The sequence below is a fragment of the Staurois parvus genome, unplaced genomic scaffold (assembly GCF_062004578.1).
Source record: "Staurois parvus isolate SC_StPar_1 unplaced genomic scaffold, SC_StPar_1.0 ptg000154l, whole genome shotgun sequence".
Classification (NCBI taxonomy): domain Eukaryota; kingdom Metazoa; phylum Chordata; class Amphibia; order Anura; family Ranidae; genus Staurois; species Staurois parvus.
In genome coordinates, this window is record NW_028317950.1 from 23542043 (window position 1) to 23556495 (window position 14453).

General features: G+C 43.3%; 1 protein-coding gene across 1 annotated transcript in view; it reads right to left on the reverse strand.

Moving 5' to 3' along the window:
- Positions 1-14011, reverse strand: part of TFE3 (transcription factor binding to IGHM enhancer 3) — a 53389-nt gene extending 39378 nt beyond the window's left edge. Inside the window, exon 1 of the mRNA XM_089675244.1 lies at positions 13615-14011. Coding sequence (XP_089531370.1) covers positions 13615-13718 — 104 coding nt within the window. The 5' untranslated portion in view covers positions 13719-14011. The remainder of the gene's footprint in view (positions 1-13614) is intronic.
- Positions 14012-14453: the final 442 nt, after the last annotated feature.

The following is a 14453-nucleotide window of genomic DNA, read 5'->3' on the forward strand; positions in this document are numbered from 1 at the left end:
TGGCATTGATGGCAGGCACTGGTGGGTGGCACTGCTGGGCACAGGTGAGTAGCAGTAGTGGGTGGCACTGCTGGGCACTGATGATCAGTGCCCTGATGATTGGTGCCAATCCGTCCTCTGACAATTGCCGGTTATCGGCAGTACTTTCCTCATGCTGTGACAGCGTGAGGAAAGTGCAGCCGATAACCGGCAACTGCATTTACCAGTGATCTGCTGTGTCATTGGGCACAGCTGATCAAATGGTAAAAGGCCGCTGTGACACAGCAATCATGGAGATCACCAGGTGCGCACATTCTGGAAGGACATCATATGACGCCCTCTCAGGACTGGACAACCGCGCTGTAGCCGTCATTCGGCTGTAGCGCGGTTGGCAAGTGGTTAAAGCCCAAATACCAGGTATTCTGCCAGAAATGCTCCTAAACCCTACTCTGGTCTGACAACATACCGGGGTAGATCTACTAAAACTAGATCACTCAGAATCAGGTGCAACTGTGCATGGTAGCCAATCAGCTTCTACCTTCAGCTTGTCCAATTAAAGTGGTTGTAAAGGCTAAAGGTTGTTTACCTTCATGCATTCTACGGGCCATCAGACTGATACTTGCAAACATTCTTTACAATCTAACCATGACATGTAAAAACATCTGGGAAGAGACCTGCTTGACCCTCAACACACAGAAGTAATCCCCGGGGGTGATCCTGTTAGACAGCATGCAGCCGCTGTTGCTGTTTCCTCAAATGCGTTTCAAAGGCTGACCCTCTTCAGCAGAGCTTTTCAATGGTATATTTAATGGAATCACAATTTCCAATGTGATATGCAGGGGGATGAAAGAGAGAGGGATTCGTCCACCCTGTAGAAATGACCTAAACAGTCGGGTTTTAATTTTTAGGAAAATTCTTGTGTTGTCAAATGGACCGAAAAGGTATGCAGGGCAAAAGTTGTCATAGTATTCCAGTAAGCAGAGAAGCCACTTGTCTCCAGCAAAAAGCTATAAATGCTTGTTAACACATGAGTTGCCCTCTGAAGAGCAATCCACAGTGGATCACAGTCTGCTTTTGGATGGAAGCATCTTATACAATCTGAAGAAGTTCAGCCCATTGCTGCAATGATGTTTTCTAAAATGAATGAGCGGTCGGGTTCATACTGCTTGCCAAGAAGAAGAATAAGATAACACGCATGTTCATCTGAAGTGGCACCCTTCCCAGATGGTTTCACAACCCTGGCCCTTGCATTACTCCATTCAGGTCTTATCTAATATGCATGCTCTTTGTACAGACTCCACCCAAAACGGCCTTTTTCCTGGAATAAAACATCCGTTTCCATAAGGGAAGAATATTCACATATTGCCGTTATTCTATCTAACCATTACAGTATCGCTAAGGCCCAGGAGCTGACCAGTCACTGCATTTAGCAGTTGTTGAGGCCTAGCTGGCTGAGGAAAATGTAGCCATCTCCCCACAAAAGACGTACATTCCAGCAACAGTCTGTTGATTCTGTAGAAGTCTGCTAAACCGGTGCCTTCGATGAGGTCACTTCTTCCTGTCAGGCTGCATTCTTTAAGCTGGGAACTTTCCATAAAATGTGACTGGAGACTGTGTACACTATGACGCCACTTTCTGAGGTGACACCGGTGAGGTGGTTTATTGGTCTAGCTCCTCACAGTAAATATATTAGTAGAGGCTTTGCTATCGTACCGGTGTGTACAATGACTGGACCATAGTTTTCAAGTGTACCTTTGGACGGAGGGCTCACTCCAACAAACATTTCCAGCGTTGGTTTACACATGGGCATTTTCCTGAGGCACAAAATAGTTCTCCATTTTTCCAGTGCTGCTGTTCACATGGCAAAACAAAGACGTTTCATTCAAGTATGGTGACATAAATGAGATTTGCAAAAATCGCTGAACATTTTTGACCAGATTTCATTGCCATAAACACATAAGGGGTTGATTTACTAAAGCTGGAGAGTGCAAAATCTGGTGCAGGTCTGCAGAGAAACCAATCAGCTTCCAGGTTTTATTGTCAAAGCTTAATGGAAGCTTATTATTATACAGGACTTATATAGCGCCAAAAGTTTGCGCAGCGCTTTACAATATGAAGGTAGACATTACAGTTGCAATATAATTTGGTACAAGAGGAAACAGAGGGCCCTGCTCCTTAGAGCTTACAATCTAGGAGGAAGAGTTGAGTGATACAAAAGGTAATAGCTGTGGGGGATGAGCTGATGGAGGAAATAAATGGTGGTTTACTAGGTAGAAGCAGGATAGACTTCTTTAAAGAGAAAGGTTTTCAGGGATCGTCTAAAGGTGGATAGATTAGGAGACAGCCGGAGAGGTTGGGGTAGAGAGTTCCATAGGATGGGAGGAGCTCGGGGGAAGTCCTGGAGGCGAGCATAGGAGGAGGTGACACGGGAACTAGAGAGCAGAAGGTCTTGGAAGGATCGAAGAGAGTGGTTTGGTTGATATTTTGAGACCAGGTTGGTGATGTAGCTGGGGGCAGAGGTGTGGATGGCTTTGTAAGTTGTTGTTAGTATTTTGAATTTTATTCGTTGGGTGAATGGAAGCCAGTGGAGGGATTGGTAGAGAGGGGTAGCAGACACTGAACAGTTGGTAAGGTGGATGAGCCTGACAGCAGTATTCATGATGGACTGGAGGGGTATAGCCTATGTAAAGGTAAGCCAATGAGGAGGGAGTTGCAGTAATCGAGTTGAGAGATTACCAGGGAGTGAATTAGGAGCTTTGTGCTATCCTTGTGGTAAGTTAGAAGCTGATTGGCTGCTATGCACAGCTGCATCTGATTTTCACTCCCCAGTTTTAGTAAATCAACCCCATAAGCATCTAGAGTCCTTTTTTCACTGGATATGTTTGGTTCAGTTGGAGTAGAATGGGATGTTTGTCACTTTTGTGACATCAGTACTCGTTTGTAGTTTTTTTTTGACAGCACACCTTTCTAGACCTGCGTTCAATCACCCGCTTAAGTCAGGCTACCTCTGATCTGTCGTGTTTAGGTCTAAAAAGTTGTAAAGGGATGCAGTCCTTTTCCAGTTTTCTTTCCAGACCTGGATGAGCTTGGAGGTAAGTACATATAAATGGAAGCACATCTGTATATACAGTATACATAAACCATCGGCCAATACACTTACATGGAGCTTCCAATCAAGTCTGCCTGAAAAACTGACAGGTTGACTTGGTTGGAAAGTCCATGTGAAAGAACCTTAAAGGTATTGATGTGGTGGGCTCTCGCAGGGCCCATGCTTTCACTAGGCAAACTAGGCAGCTGCCTTGGGCGCACTGCCACCTAGGGGCACCTGAGCACAGCACAGGCCAGCATTCTCTCTGTGTGGGACGTTGTCACGTCGTCATTAATGATCCTATAGCTGAGGGGTGGGGCGGCAGATGGGAAGAAGAAAGGACAGAGGAAGATGCCGGTTGTCTGGGGCTAGTGTAGCAGCCGAGTTGCGGCGCCTTCCAGTCTTCCTCTCAGACTCAGTCCCTTACTGCAAGCCAGCTGGCGGCTGCTGATCATTGTGGAGTTCCATCTCCTCTCTTCCCATTCATCAGCGGGAGGAAGCGGCAAGGAAGGTAGGAGGAAGGAAGGTGGAGGAAGGTAATGTCTGACTCTGGTGTCTTGTGTCTGTGCGAGTGTGACCTGGCCAGCTGGCCATCCATCGCATGTGCAATATCAGTGACTGATGACATCATCACAATCCCACAGCCTGCTCTTCTAGTGCCCGATAGGCCTGCTGATCTGTGTCAGTGTTGGTGGTGGTGTGTCGGATCTGTCACTATGTGGCATTGCTCAGCTCAGATGTTCTCTGTGTGTGTGGGCTGGGCTGCCTGTTGTCACAGTGTTTATCTCCCCCCATTGCCTGGGGAATTCCAGCCTGGGATCTGTCAGAGTGTGGATCCATCATCCTCCACTTACTGCAACTGTCACCTGCCACTGCCAGCCACAAATACAGTCCGTCTGTGACACTGATTTTGTCTTTAATATTGGTGCAGGTAGTATCTTATGGCACTTATTTTTGCAAAATAAAAGAAATTTAGCAGTTTCATGTTTTGTTGATTTAATATTTTCTACTGTTTTTTTTAATTCTTTTTTATTTATTTATTTGGGGGTGTGCAAGTAGCTGATCTTGCCTAGGGCGCAAAATAGTCTAGCACAGGCCCTGGTCACTGTTACCATTATTAACAAGCTAGTAGGAGGAAAATGGTGACTCTCAGGTGTAAGATATATTGTAGGTATATGAAAATTGCCATAAGTAACTTGGCACTGACTCGAAGTTAAGGTCACAAAAAGTGTCCTTAAGACTAAAATGTAATGATGAATCTTTCGCAACCAATACTTTAACAAAAAATTCAAAATGTACAAACAGACAAGTTTCCTACTTGTCTGCAGTAAAGAATTCTTACCTTCCCGCTCACAAACTTCTTAAACTATATACTGAGCTATACATGCACAGCCGAATGTACTATTTCGGCATCCATCAAGATGAAAGAGCACAGTGACTTAGCACTTCCGCCTTGTTGTACTAGAAACTGTGGTTCAAATTTCAACCAGGACACTACCTGCATGGAATTTGCATGCTCTCAGTGTTCTTGCATTAGTTTCCTCCCACACTCCAAGACCTGCTGATAGTTTAAATGGCTCAACTGAGTGTGGCCAAGATGGCTACCTCACCTCCGGAATGCTTTCAGTCCCCAGGGAGAAAAGCATTATAGAAATACAAATTAACATAAAAAAATTCCCAAATATGCACAAGAGCTATGTCATCCCAGCATGGCCAATCAAGATGGCTCAAGGTACCAAACAATACCACACAAAGATGTTGATGTCAGTGGCGGATGTTGCATCGCTGAAGAGGCGAGTATAATTAGAGCATATATAAAGCCAATCACTAAACTCTCATACAAGCTTTAACATTTAATGTCACATTTAATATTTTAAATCCGCTCTTTTCATTAGAATAATACCTGGTAATGCTCCCATGAAGGTCCCTGTTCAAGCTCTTCCTGTTAAAGCTAAGCAGATACTTATCCATCATGCCATACCATCAGGGAAGCGTGTGACTGGCCTCAAATTTATTCTGCAGCAGGAAAACATCCCTAAACATACAGCCAATATCATTAAGAACCTAACTTCAGCCTGAAGAAGAAAAAAAAAAAAGGAGTCCTGGAGGTGATGGTTTGGCCCCCACAGAACCCTGATCTCAACATCATGGAGTCTGTCTGGGATTACATGAAGAGACAGAAGGATTTGAGGCAGCCTACATCCACAGAACATCTGTGGCTCGTTCTCTGGGATGTTTGGAACAACCTACCTGGTTGTTTCTTCAAAAACTGTGTGCAAGTGTACCTAGAAGAATTGATGCTGTTTTGAAGACAAATGGTGACACCAAATATTGATTTGATTTTGATTTCTCTTCTGTTCATTCATTTTTGTATATCATTTTGTTAATTGACAAAAATAAACTATAGGTGTTGGGAGGGAAGAGGGAGTGTTATTAAGACTAGTTAGGTTAAGCCTGGAGTTCTACTTTAAGTTTACAAAAGTTTAAAGTTTCACAAAAACTTTAAAGGCTAAGTTAACCTTTTCCAGAAAATTGCCCATGCAGCCAAGAGGTCCATGTAGATATTAACAATCTGTTCAGCTTTGTAAAATGTTCATTACTTTTATTGTTTTACCTGTAGGCCATTTGGGTCCCCTCGGAAGCCTGGCTTAAAATCTCCTAGTTAGCAACCCCTACATCCTGACTTGTTGCTAGGATGTGAAAACCATTAGATACTCACTCCCAGCATTGCAGGAGTTGAAAATCAATGGCTTTTGCATCCTAGCAACAAGGCAGGATCTAAGGGTTGCTAAGGCTTCTGAGGGGACCCATCTTTAGGTTGGCCTGTGTAAAACCATATATTTTAATGACTATGGCTGAACAGGAGCCAAAACAGCACATAGGTCTAGATGTTTATCTGTATCCACCACGTTTCGTGAATAATCTGGACTGATGGCACCTTAAAGTGCATAGCCAAAGTCCCCCATGTCAATGGAGCAGGAACATTTGCAATAAACAAAAACAGGTAAGAAAACCTTGCCTTATCTCTACTGTTTTCCATGACACCGGGACTATCTGCACTTGGCTGGCCCTTCTTCCCCATAGTATAGTTTTACATAATGCAACATCGACACATGTTGAACACCCAACGTTTGGGGTGACTTATTCTCCCAAAGCAAATATACCTTTGCACACTGGTACTGACTAGTATTCCATTGTTTCTCTTATCCTTCAATTTCTCTCCCTCGCTCAGGTAATGTGACCTCAGGGCTGACAAAGAAGGGTAAAGGAACGGCAAACAATGATGCTGTGTAGATGCCCGATGTCCCCCTTATCAACCAATGGTTGTTAGGACTCCAATGGCTGGAAGGTTGTAATATTGCACAATGAAAACCTGTGGCTTTGTGCAACTAAAAGGCAGGCTTCATCCACCTGCTGGCTTGTATACAATTTTTGGACAATTTTCAAGCTTTTTGCCAAGGCACCCCTGAATAAACCTAAAGCCAACCTGGTTGAAAAAGGCTGTTCTAGAGTAGCCCTATGTAGGGGACACACTGGCACAGGGGACATTGTAAAACAGTTTGCGTCTTCAGGTCCCATCGTTCTCTAATGTCCAGCTTTAGCTCTACCATTCTGTTAAATTCTGCTCCTTCCACCCCATGCATAATACCATTACACATGTGGGGGAAATTTGTGAATTGTTGTTTCAGGCCACATGAGGGAATAAGGTTCATACATAAGCCAGTTAGTGAGGTGATGCAATATATAGCAGAAACAAGTTACATCACTACCCTCAATGAGGTCACTTTTTCCAGCCAGGTTGCATTCTTCTCATCACTGCTGGTTATTGCTGCTCTCTCACTACAGTTTATGACTTTTATTTTAGTGAAAAGGAATTTGTAATATAACTATATTTAGATTGCCTTTAAAAAAAAATGTCTGTATTGCCTAAAACAAGCAATCATCTTCTCTATTTCATGTCTCTAGAGCAAACTAGAAAAAGTAAGGTAGCATATGACTGGTGGCTGGGAGCCACATAGTTAGATCCTTATCACATGGCACCCTCAATTCTGTCTCAGAATGGGATCCCTAAGTGATCCTCTGCTAAGATCAGAACAGACACCAATACGTCATCTGTGTCCATTCTGATTTTATTCCATCATGTAACAGGAAAAATGGATCCATGTAATCTCTATGGGTGGCTGGATGTAAACGAACGTGTGCCTGCTCACATACCAAAGGAAATCTGGATGCAAATGTATTGTGTTTAGACGAACCTAAATGGACTTGGAGGTAAACAAACACATTTGCTTACATCTGGCCACCCATAGGGATAAATTGTAATCAAAGGTCAAAAAAAAAGACTGACAAGACGCCTGTGTGAAAAGTCGCAGTCTTTACAATCTTCAGTTCTAACACTTTATTCAGTTTGTCTCCTAAAAAAAAGGTGCTCATTTAAAACAGAATGCCTAGAAGGCACAGCAAGCAATCGGATGCTGCCTTTAGCTTCAAACCTGCACTGGAAAATGATAGCTGATGTCTGAGTGGTTCCTTAACCACTTCAATAGCAGCATGTTACACCCCCTTCAGTGCTGTGATAGTTTGACGAACAATTACTCAGTCATGCAACATTGTGCCTAAGTGAATTTTAAATATGTTTTTACCCAGAATGAGCTTAATTTTGGTGGTATTTAAGAACCACTGGGTTTTTAATTTGTTTTACTATATGAAGGAAAAATTTCCTACTAAAACTCACTAATGATTTACTAACTGCTAAAACCAATGGACACTACGCCATACTCTTACTAATTGATCTCTCTGCGGCTTTTGATACTGTTGACCATCCTCCTCAAAAAACTCCACTCTCTTGGCCTCCGAGACTCTGCTCTCTCCTGGTTCTCCCCTTACCTATCACAGCGCTCCTTTAGTGTTATCTATAACTCTGTCTCCTCCTATTCACTCCCTTTATCTTTAGGGGTCCCTCAAGGTTCTGTCCTTGGACCCCTTCTTTTCTCCATCTACACCTCCTCCCTTGGTCACTTGACAAACTCCCATGGCTTTAAGTACCATCTCTATGCTGATGACAAACAAATCTATCTTTCTACCCCTCACCTCACCCCTTCAGTCTCCTCTCGCATTACTAACCTACTAAGTGACATATCGGCATGGATGTCACTCCACTTCCTCAAACTCAATCTTTCCAAAACTGAGCTCATACTATTCCCTCCAGCCCGTGCCCCCTCCCTTGACTTCTCCATCAAGATCAATAACACAGTCATCAGTCCCCCCCCCCTCATGCCAGGGTACTAGGTGTAATCCTAGACTCCCATCTGTCCTTTCAGCCCCAAATCCAATCACTGTCCAAATCTTGTAGACTTCACCTCCGATACGCCCATTCCTAACCTCTCAAACTACTAAGCAACTCATTCACTCCCTGGTTATCTCTCGCCTTGACTATTGTAACTCCCTCCTCATTGGCCTACCTCATCGCAGCCTATCCCCTCTTCAATCTATCATGAATGCTGCTGCCAGACTCATCCACCTTACTAACCGTTCCATATCTGCCATCCTTCTCTGCCAAGGCACCACTGGGTTCCCATTGCCCAACGACAAAAATTCAAAACATTAATAACATATAAAGCCATTTATAACTCTGCCCCAAATTACATCACCAATCTTGTCTCCAAATATCACCCAAACCGTACTCTCTGCTCCTTGCACGACCTCCTACTCTCTAGCTCCCTTGTCTCCACCTCCCATGCTCATCTCCAGGACATCTCCAGAGCCTACCCCATCCTTTGGAACTCTCTACCCCAATTTATCAGACTATCACCTACTCTGCTTACTTTTAGGCGATCTCTGGAAACCTATCTCTTCAGGGAAGCCTATACTGCCTTCAGCTAATAATGGAATCTTCTCTTCCTCCTACCAGTCCATCCCCCACTGTTATTACCTTTTGTACCACTAGCCCCTCCTTCTTAGATTGTAAGCTCCAAGGACAAGGGCCCTCCTAACCCTCTTGTATTGAACTGTATTGTTGCTGTATTGTCTCCCATTATATTGTAAAGTGCTGAGCAAACTGTTGGCGCTATATAAATACCGTATAATAATAATAATAAGTTGTTGAAAAAAATGTTTTCCTTACTTTGTACTATAAGACAAATAAAAATGCCAGCACAGTACAAACACCCCCTTTTTTGAATTGGACACTCCAACATGATCTTGTTTGTTGCCACAATTTTGGGGAAATTAAATAATATGCTGGTATTGAGGTGGTTAAGGTGCATTTAAAAGTGAACACTGAAGCCAAGTTCAAGTCTCCCATTATTAGTGGAAGAAAGTTAACTGGAGGATGTAATTGCATTGTGTGCAATGTCATGGATAAGTTCAAAACACATCACCGCCCCAAACAATCCCACAACATTGGTGATCAGTAGCACCCCAACCACCTAGAATGGCAATTTTTACCTGCTGCTGCAGCCTAGTTCTTTAACTTTGCAGGCTGCGATTGTTATTCTTCCTCTTCCACCTTTGTGGGTGCAAGTGGCAGGCACTCAGATGTAAACAACAGTACTGTTTGCATTTGTGATTGCTCTCATTGGCCATCACAGCAATCACAAGGCATAGAGCTACTCTGATTGGTTGTGTGCCTTTTGCTTATGACCTCCACTGTCTAATAGGTGCGTGCACATGCCCTAAGACAATGAAGTTTATAAACAGATACTTGGAGCTGCAGTTCTCCTTACTGGCTGTTTAACCACTTCCTGCCCGGCCTATAGCAATTTGAGGGCCGGGTGGGACTTTTATCGTTCCAGGTGGATGTCATATGACGTCCTCCCAGAACGACATCACACACAACCATGGGGCCACGCTGCAGGTGTGGTCTGTTACCAGCTGTGACCGATGATTGATCAGTGTACCGGTACCATGTGATCGCTGTGACCAATCACAGCAGATCCATGACAACTGTAAACAAAGAATTGCTTCAAGTCATGCCATTCATTGCTACAATTGCGTTGTTAGCTGTGATTGGTCAAAGTGGTCACATGGTACAGACAGGACCAATCACAGCCCATCTGTACCATGTGATTAGCTGTGGCCAATCACAGATAATCACAACAAAACAAACTGAATAGATTTCATTCAATAACATGCTTGTTTATAGAAGCTTGTTTATAGAAGTTAAATTCACTGCTAAAAGCAATGTGTAAAAAAAAATTCCCCAAAGTAGTACAAAGTTACTATGGTAACATTATATTGCCCTGGTCACAGTGAGTTTAAAAATAAAGTAATAAAAAACTACTTTACTGCACTGGTGACAGTATGTAAAAAGTAAAAAGAAAAATTGTGATTTTTTTTTTTTAATTTCCTAATTTTCAAAAAAATTATGACAAAAAAAATTACAACTTCAAAAAACTCGCCATGCCTCTTACTAAATACCTTGGACTGTCTACTTTCCAAAAAGGCATCAATTGGGGGATATTTGTACTGTCCTTGCATTTTTGGGTATCCAAATTGAGATAGGCCGTCAATACATAAGAATTGATCAATTTTTAGATATATACCATACTTTGTGGACTCTAGAACATTTCTACAGGATAAATAATATACACTGATTTTGCTTATTTTCAGAAAAGAAATGTAGCAGAATACATTTTGGCCTAAATTTGTGAAGAACAAATATTTATTTGCAAACTTTTATAACAGAAACGAAGAAAAACACGTTGCTCTTCAAAATGGTTCAAAATGTGGTCTATTTTTGTTTACTTAGCAAAAAAAAAACAACCCAGTGGCAATTAAATACCACCAAAAGAAAGCTCTATTTGTGTAAAAATGTGAAATGATAAAAATTTTGTTTGGGTACAGCATTGCTTGACTGCGCAATAGTCATTCAAAGTGCTGAAAATTGGCCTGGGCAGGAAGGGGGTAAAAGTGCCCGGTATTGAAGTGGTTAACTACATTGGCCGGTCAGAAGATGGAAAATGCAACATGATTATTTTTTTTTTTCAGTGTCATTTTTACTTAAAGACAAATTTCTTTTTTAGTTTTGGACAGAGTGGAGTTAGATTAGAACCCCCGTTAAGTTTTTATTGCTGCCTCTGCCCCTGTTAGTGAGATTCATCCTCTCTATTAGTCCTATTTACCATTATCATCGAAAGTGAAAGTAAAAGAAAATCCCAAATTTGGGTTGCCCCCAGAAAAGTAATAGAGAGGAAATCTTCCAATGGGGACATTAGTTCTGATGAGCTGGGGGTCCCCAAGGAATCCCCTTAATTTGCAAAGATTTTCTCACTTCCTGTTTTGGTTATGGGACAGGAAGTGAAGAGAAATCTCCCCAAAGGGACACAGATGGCAAAAAAATAATCTGGCAGGGGTTATAACCCTCCCTTACTCCATCCAAAATGAAAAAAAAAGTTTGCCTATAGTTCTACTTTAATGATAAAATAATGATATGCCAAGTGCTGTCACCTAAAGCAGCTAGTCAGTGTTAAAGGGCCAGTGGAAGCTAATCTGTGACTGGTCGCTAGAGGCTACTGTGTTCTGTGTAATGCTTTTCGGCTCAATAAATAAATCTTATTTACTAAAGCAGCGAGGCTGTGGAAAGGGCTGACTTCAACTTTGCACAGTCTGGGACTAAGCGATTTGCATATCATCTTAAGCCTCCTTATAAATAAGTGGCATTTTGTTGTCTTTTTTAGCTAGGGACTTTCCATGATGCAATACAGATTAGGGGGGCCAACCAAGAGGGGCCCCTTTGAGCTCAGTCAGGGGGCCTTGATTGAAAAGATTGCAAGAGTCCAAGGATTGCACAATTCCAAGAGTAGAGTCTAGGAGGGGGTGCTGAAGTCAGCTATTCTCACTTCTTGTGGACAAAGACAAGCCTATACATTAACCCTAATCTGATATTAAGAGCCAGCAGTTCAGTACGACTTAACCCATCGCTTGCTGCTCTGTTGTCAAAGCTGTGCCTGTATAAATTACCCTTCTAGTTGCCAGTTAGTCCGGTATTATCCCCTTTTCTTTGTATTCTTTTGCTCATGTTCCATCATCATTTAAATTGTGTTTTCTAAGGTTTTTTGAATGCAGCATATTATTAGTAATGTAATGGATGGTCTTCTGGTTCACTGGCATGTCTCCCTGGAAGCTGTTTTCAGAATTTCAGTGGCTTTTATGACCCCCAAAGAACACACTGCCTTGTGTGGAGCAACGTGTCGCAATCGATAGCATCCAATCAGACTTCAGCTGTCACTGATCTGACAACAGTAAACTGAAATATGATTGGCTGCTAGGTGTTCCTGCACTTTGCACAACCTTGGTTTTGTGATGATTTTTGCCCTCCTTTATTTATTAGGCCAGTGGCGACTGATTAACCCTCTCTGAGTCAGGGTGTAATTTGAGGTTGCTATGTTGAGCCTGCTGGATGTGTGTATAAATAGATAAAAACAGACCGGTGTCCCTGTTTTCCTTTGACTGTGTTGAGCTGAATGACTAAGCAAAAACTGCGTATTGCTTCAGTGCGTTCATCCTGCCTGTGGCCCCCCCACCCTCTTTTCTCAGCACCCCACTGCGCTAAGTTGAGAATGATGGGCTGTGGGGTACTTTTCCATCCTAGAACCACCTTGATTTTTTCCAAGCACGCAAGCTTCTTCCCCTTTTGAGTTAACCACTTCAATACCAGGAATTTTTACCCCCTTCCTCCCCAGAACGATTTTCAGCATTTAGCCCCCCACCATCTTTCTCAGCACCCCACTGCTCTAAGTTCAGAATGATGGGCTGTGGGGTACCTTTCCATCCTAGAACCACCTTGATTTTTTCCAAGCACGCAAGCTTCTTCTCCTTTTATGAGTTCAAAGCAGCATGGACAACCATCTGTAGTGAAGGTATTTTGCACTGTGCTGGAAAATCTATTTTGCAATCACAATAACTTCAGATGATAGGAAGAGCTCATTACATGGGCCGATTGTTGCAAATGGTGCTGAAAATGGTGGGATCACTTGCTTATACCCTACCAGTCTTGGACAGGCTGCGTCCCTTCAAAATGTTGAGGACCTATAAGACTCCTGGGGCCTACAGTTACTTTATAGAATGGCAATAATAGTTTGGCCAGTCTGCTATGGCCATCTACCTAAGTGATGTACCCAGCAATACAAAATAGATGCCAATACTTTGCAATAATTTTACAGGACACTTTGTTGCCAGGAAGGTATGCTGAAAAATATTCAAGGTACAGATTAGAAGGGGTCATTGGCAGGGACCAAAGTTTCCAAAGACATATTTTCAAAAGGTAGCCCTTTTCCTGAAATTTTTATGAAATCCAAGCATCTTAGGTGTTCATCCCAAATCAACTTCCAAAATAAAAGTTGCCTTACAATGGCTTTGGCTGGCCAAAGATATCTCAGGTGTGGAAAAAGCTGTTCCGTATGGAGTCAGCTCTACACAGCCCAACTGTACGCAACCGTCTCTTCGCCAGCCACGCACTCTGCACCAACACAAGCTGCGCAGGGCCAACTTGGAGACGCACATACACACAACGAGGCGGTAGTGAGCGTTACGAAGCTCTGCCTTACCTCAGCAGCTGAATGCTGTCTGCGCTGGAGCCCACCAGGACATAGACTGTATGTTGTGGGGGGCTGTGCACTGTGGGGTCCTCACAGCCTATATCATGAGACATCTCTGGGGAGTTGCCGTAAACGGTGGATCCCAGGTAGTCCACCTTTGTTGACGCGTTCTCTCTTCAACCGTGGTCACCTGTTCCGCCGAAGCAAGTTTTCTGTTCGCCCTGGCCTCCCTCTCTATGGCCTGTAGACTGGTACTCTTGCTGCTGGGTTGTGTAGCTCAGCTCAGTGTCTTCAGCTTAGTTCATACTGTACTTCCCATAACTAGGACAGAGCAAAACAAGATCTCCCCCCCCTCCTGTCCTTCCTCTCTGTGTCTGCTTCCCCCTCCCTCACTTTCCTCTCTCCCTCTGCACTTTCACCCTTTCAATCCTGGATCAAGAGACACTGGCTGCCTCTCCTCCCCACAGCCTGGCGGGCTGAGGGTTAACTGATGACTCACAGAGAAGGGAAATTCCGCAGCCAGCATGGGCTGACAGAAGGACAATGGTACAGCCAATGAAAGGCCAGCTGAGGTGGAACGTCATCGATTAACCCTGTGCTGACTGGCGGTGGACCATATACAAAGGCGGCAGTGTAAACATACACCAACGCGCATTGCATAATAAATCCAGGCCTCCAGCTAATTATACATTGCACATTTTTCCATATTTTCAGGATTTCACATGACGACAATTGTGGCACCAGGCTAGCAAGTTTCTACTATCGTTCCATTTGGATTGCTACTTGCTCACTGTACTATAACATTTCTTGAACGCAACACGTCAGTTTCAGTTTTTCTGACCGTGATA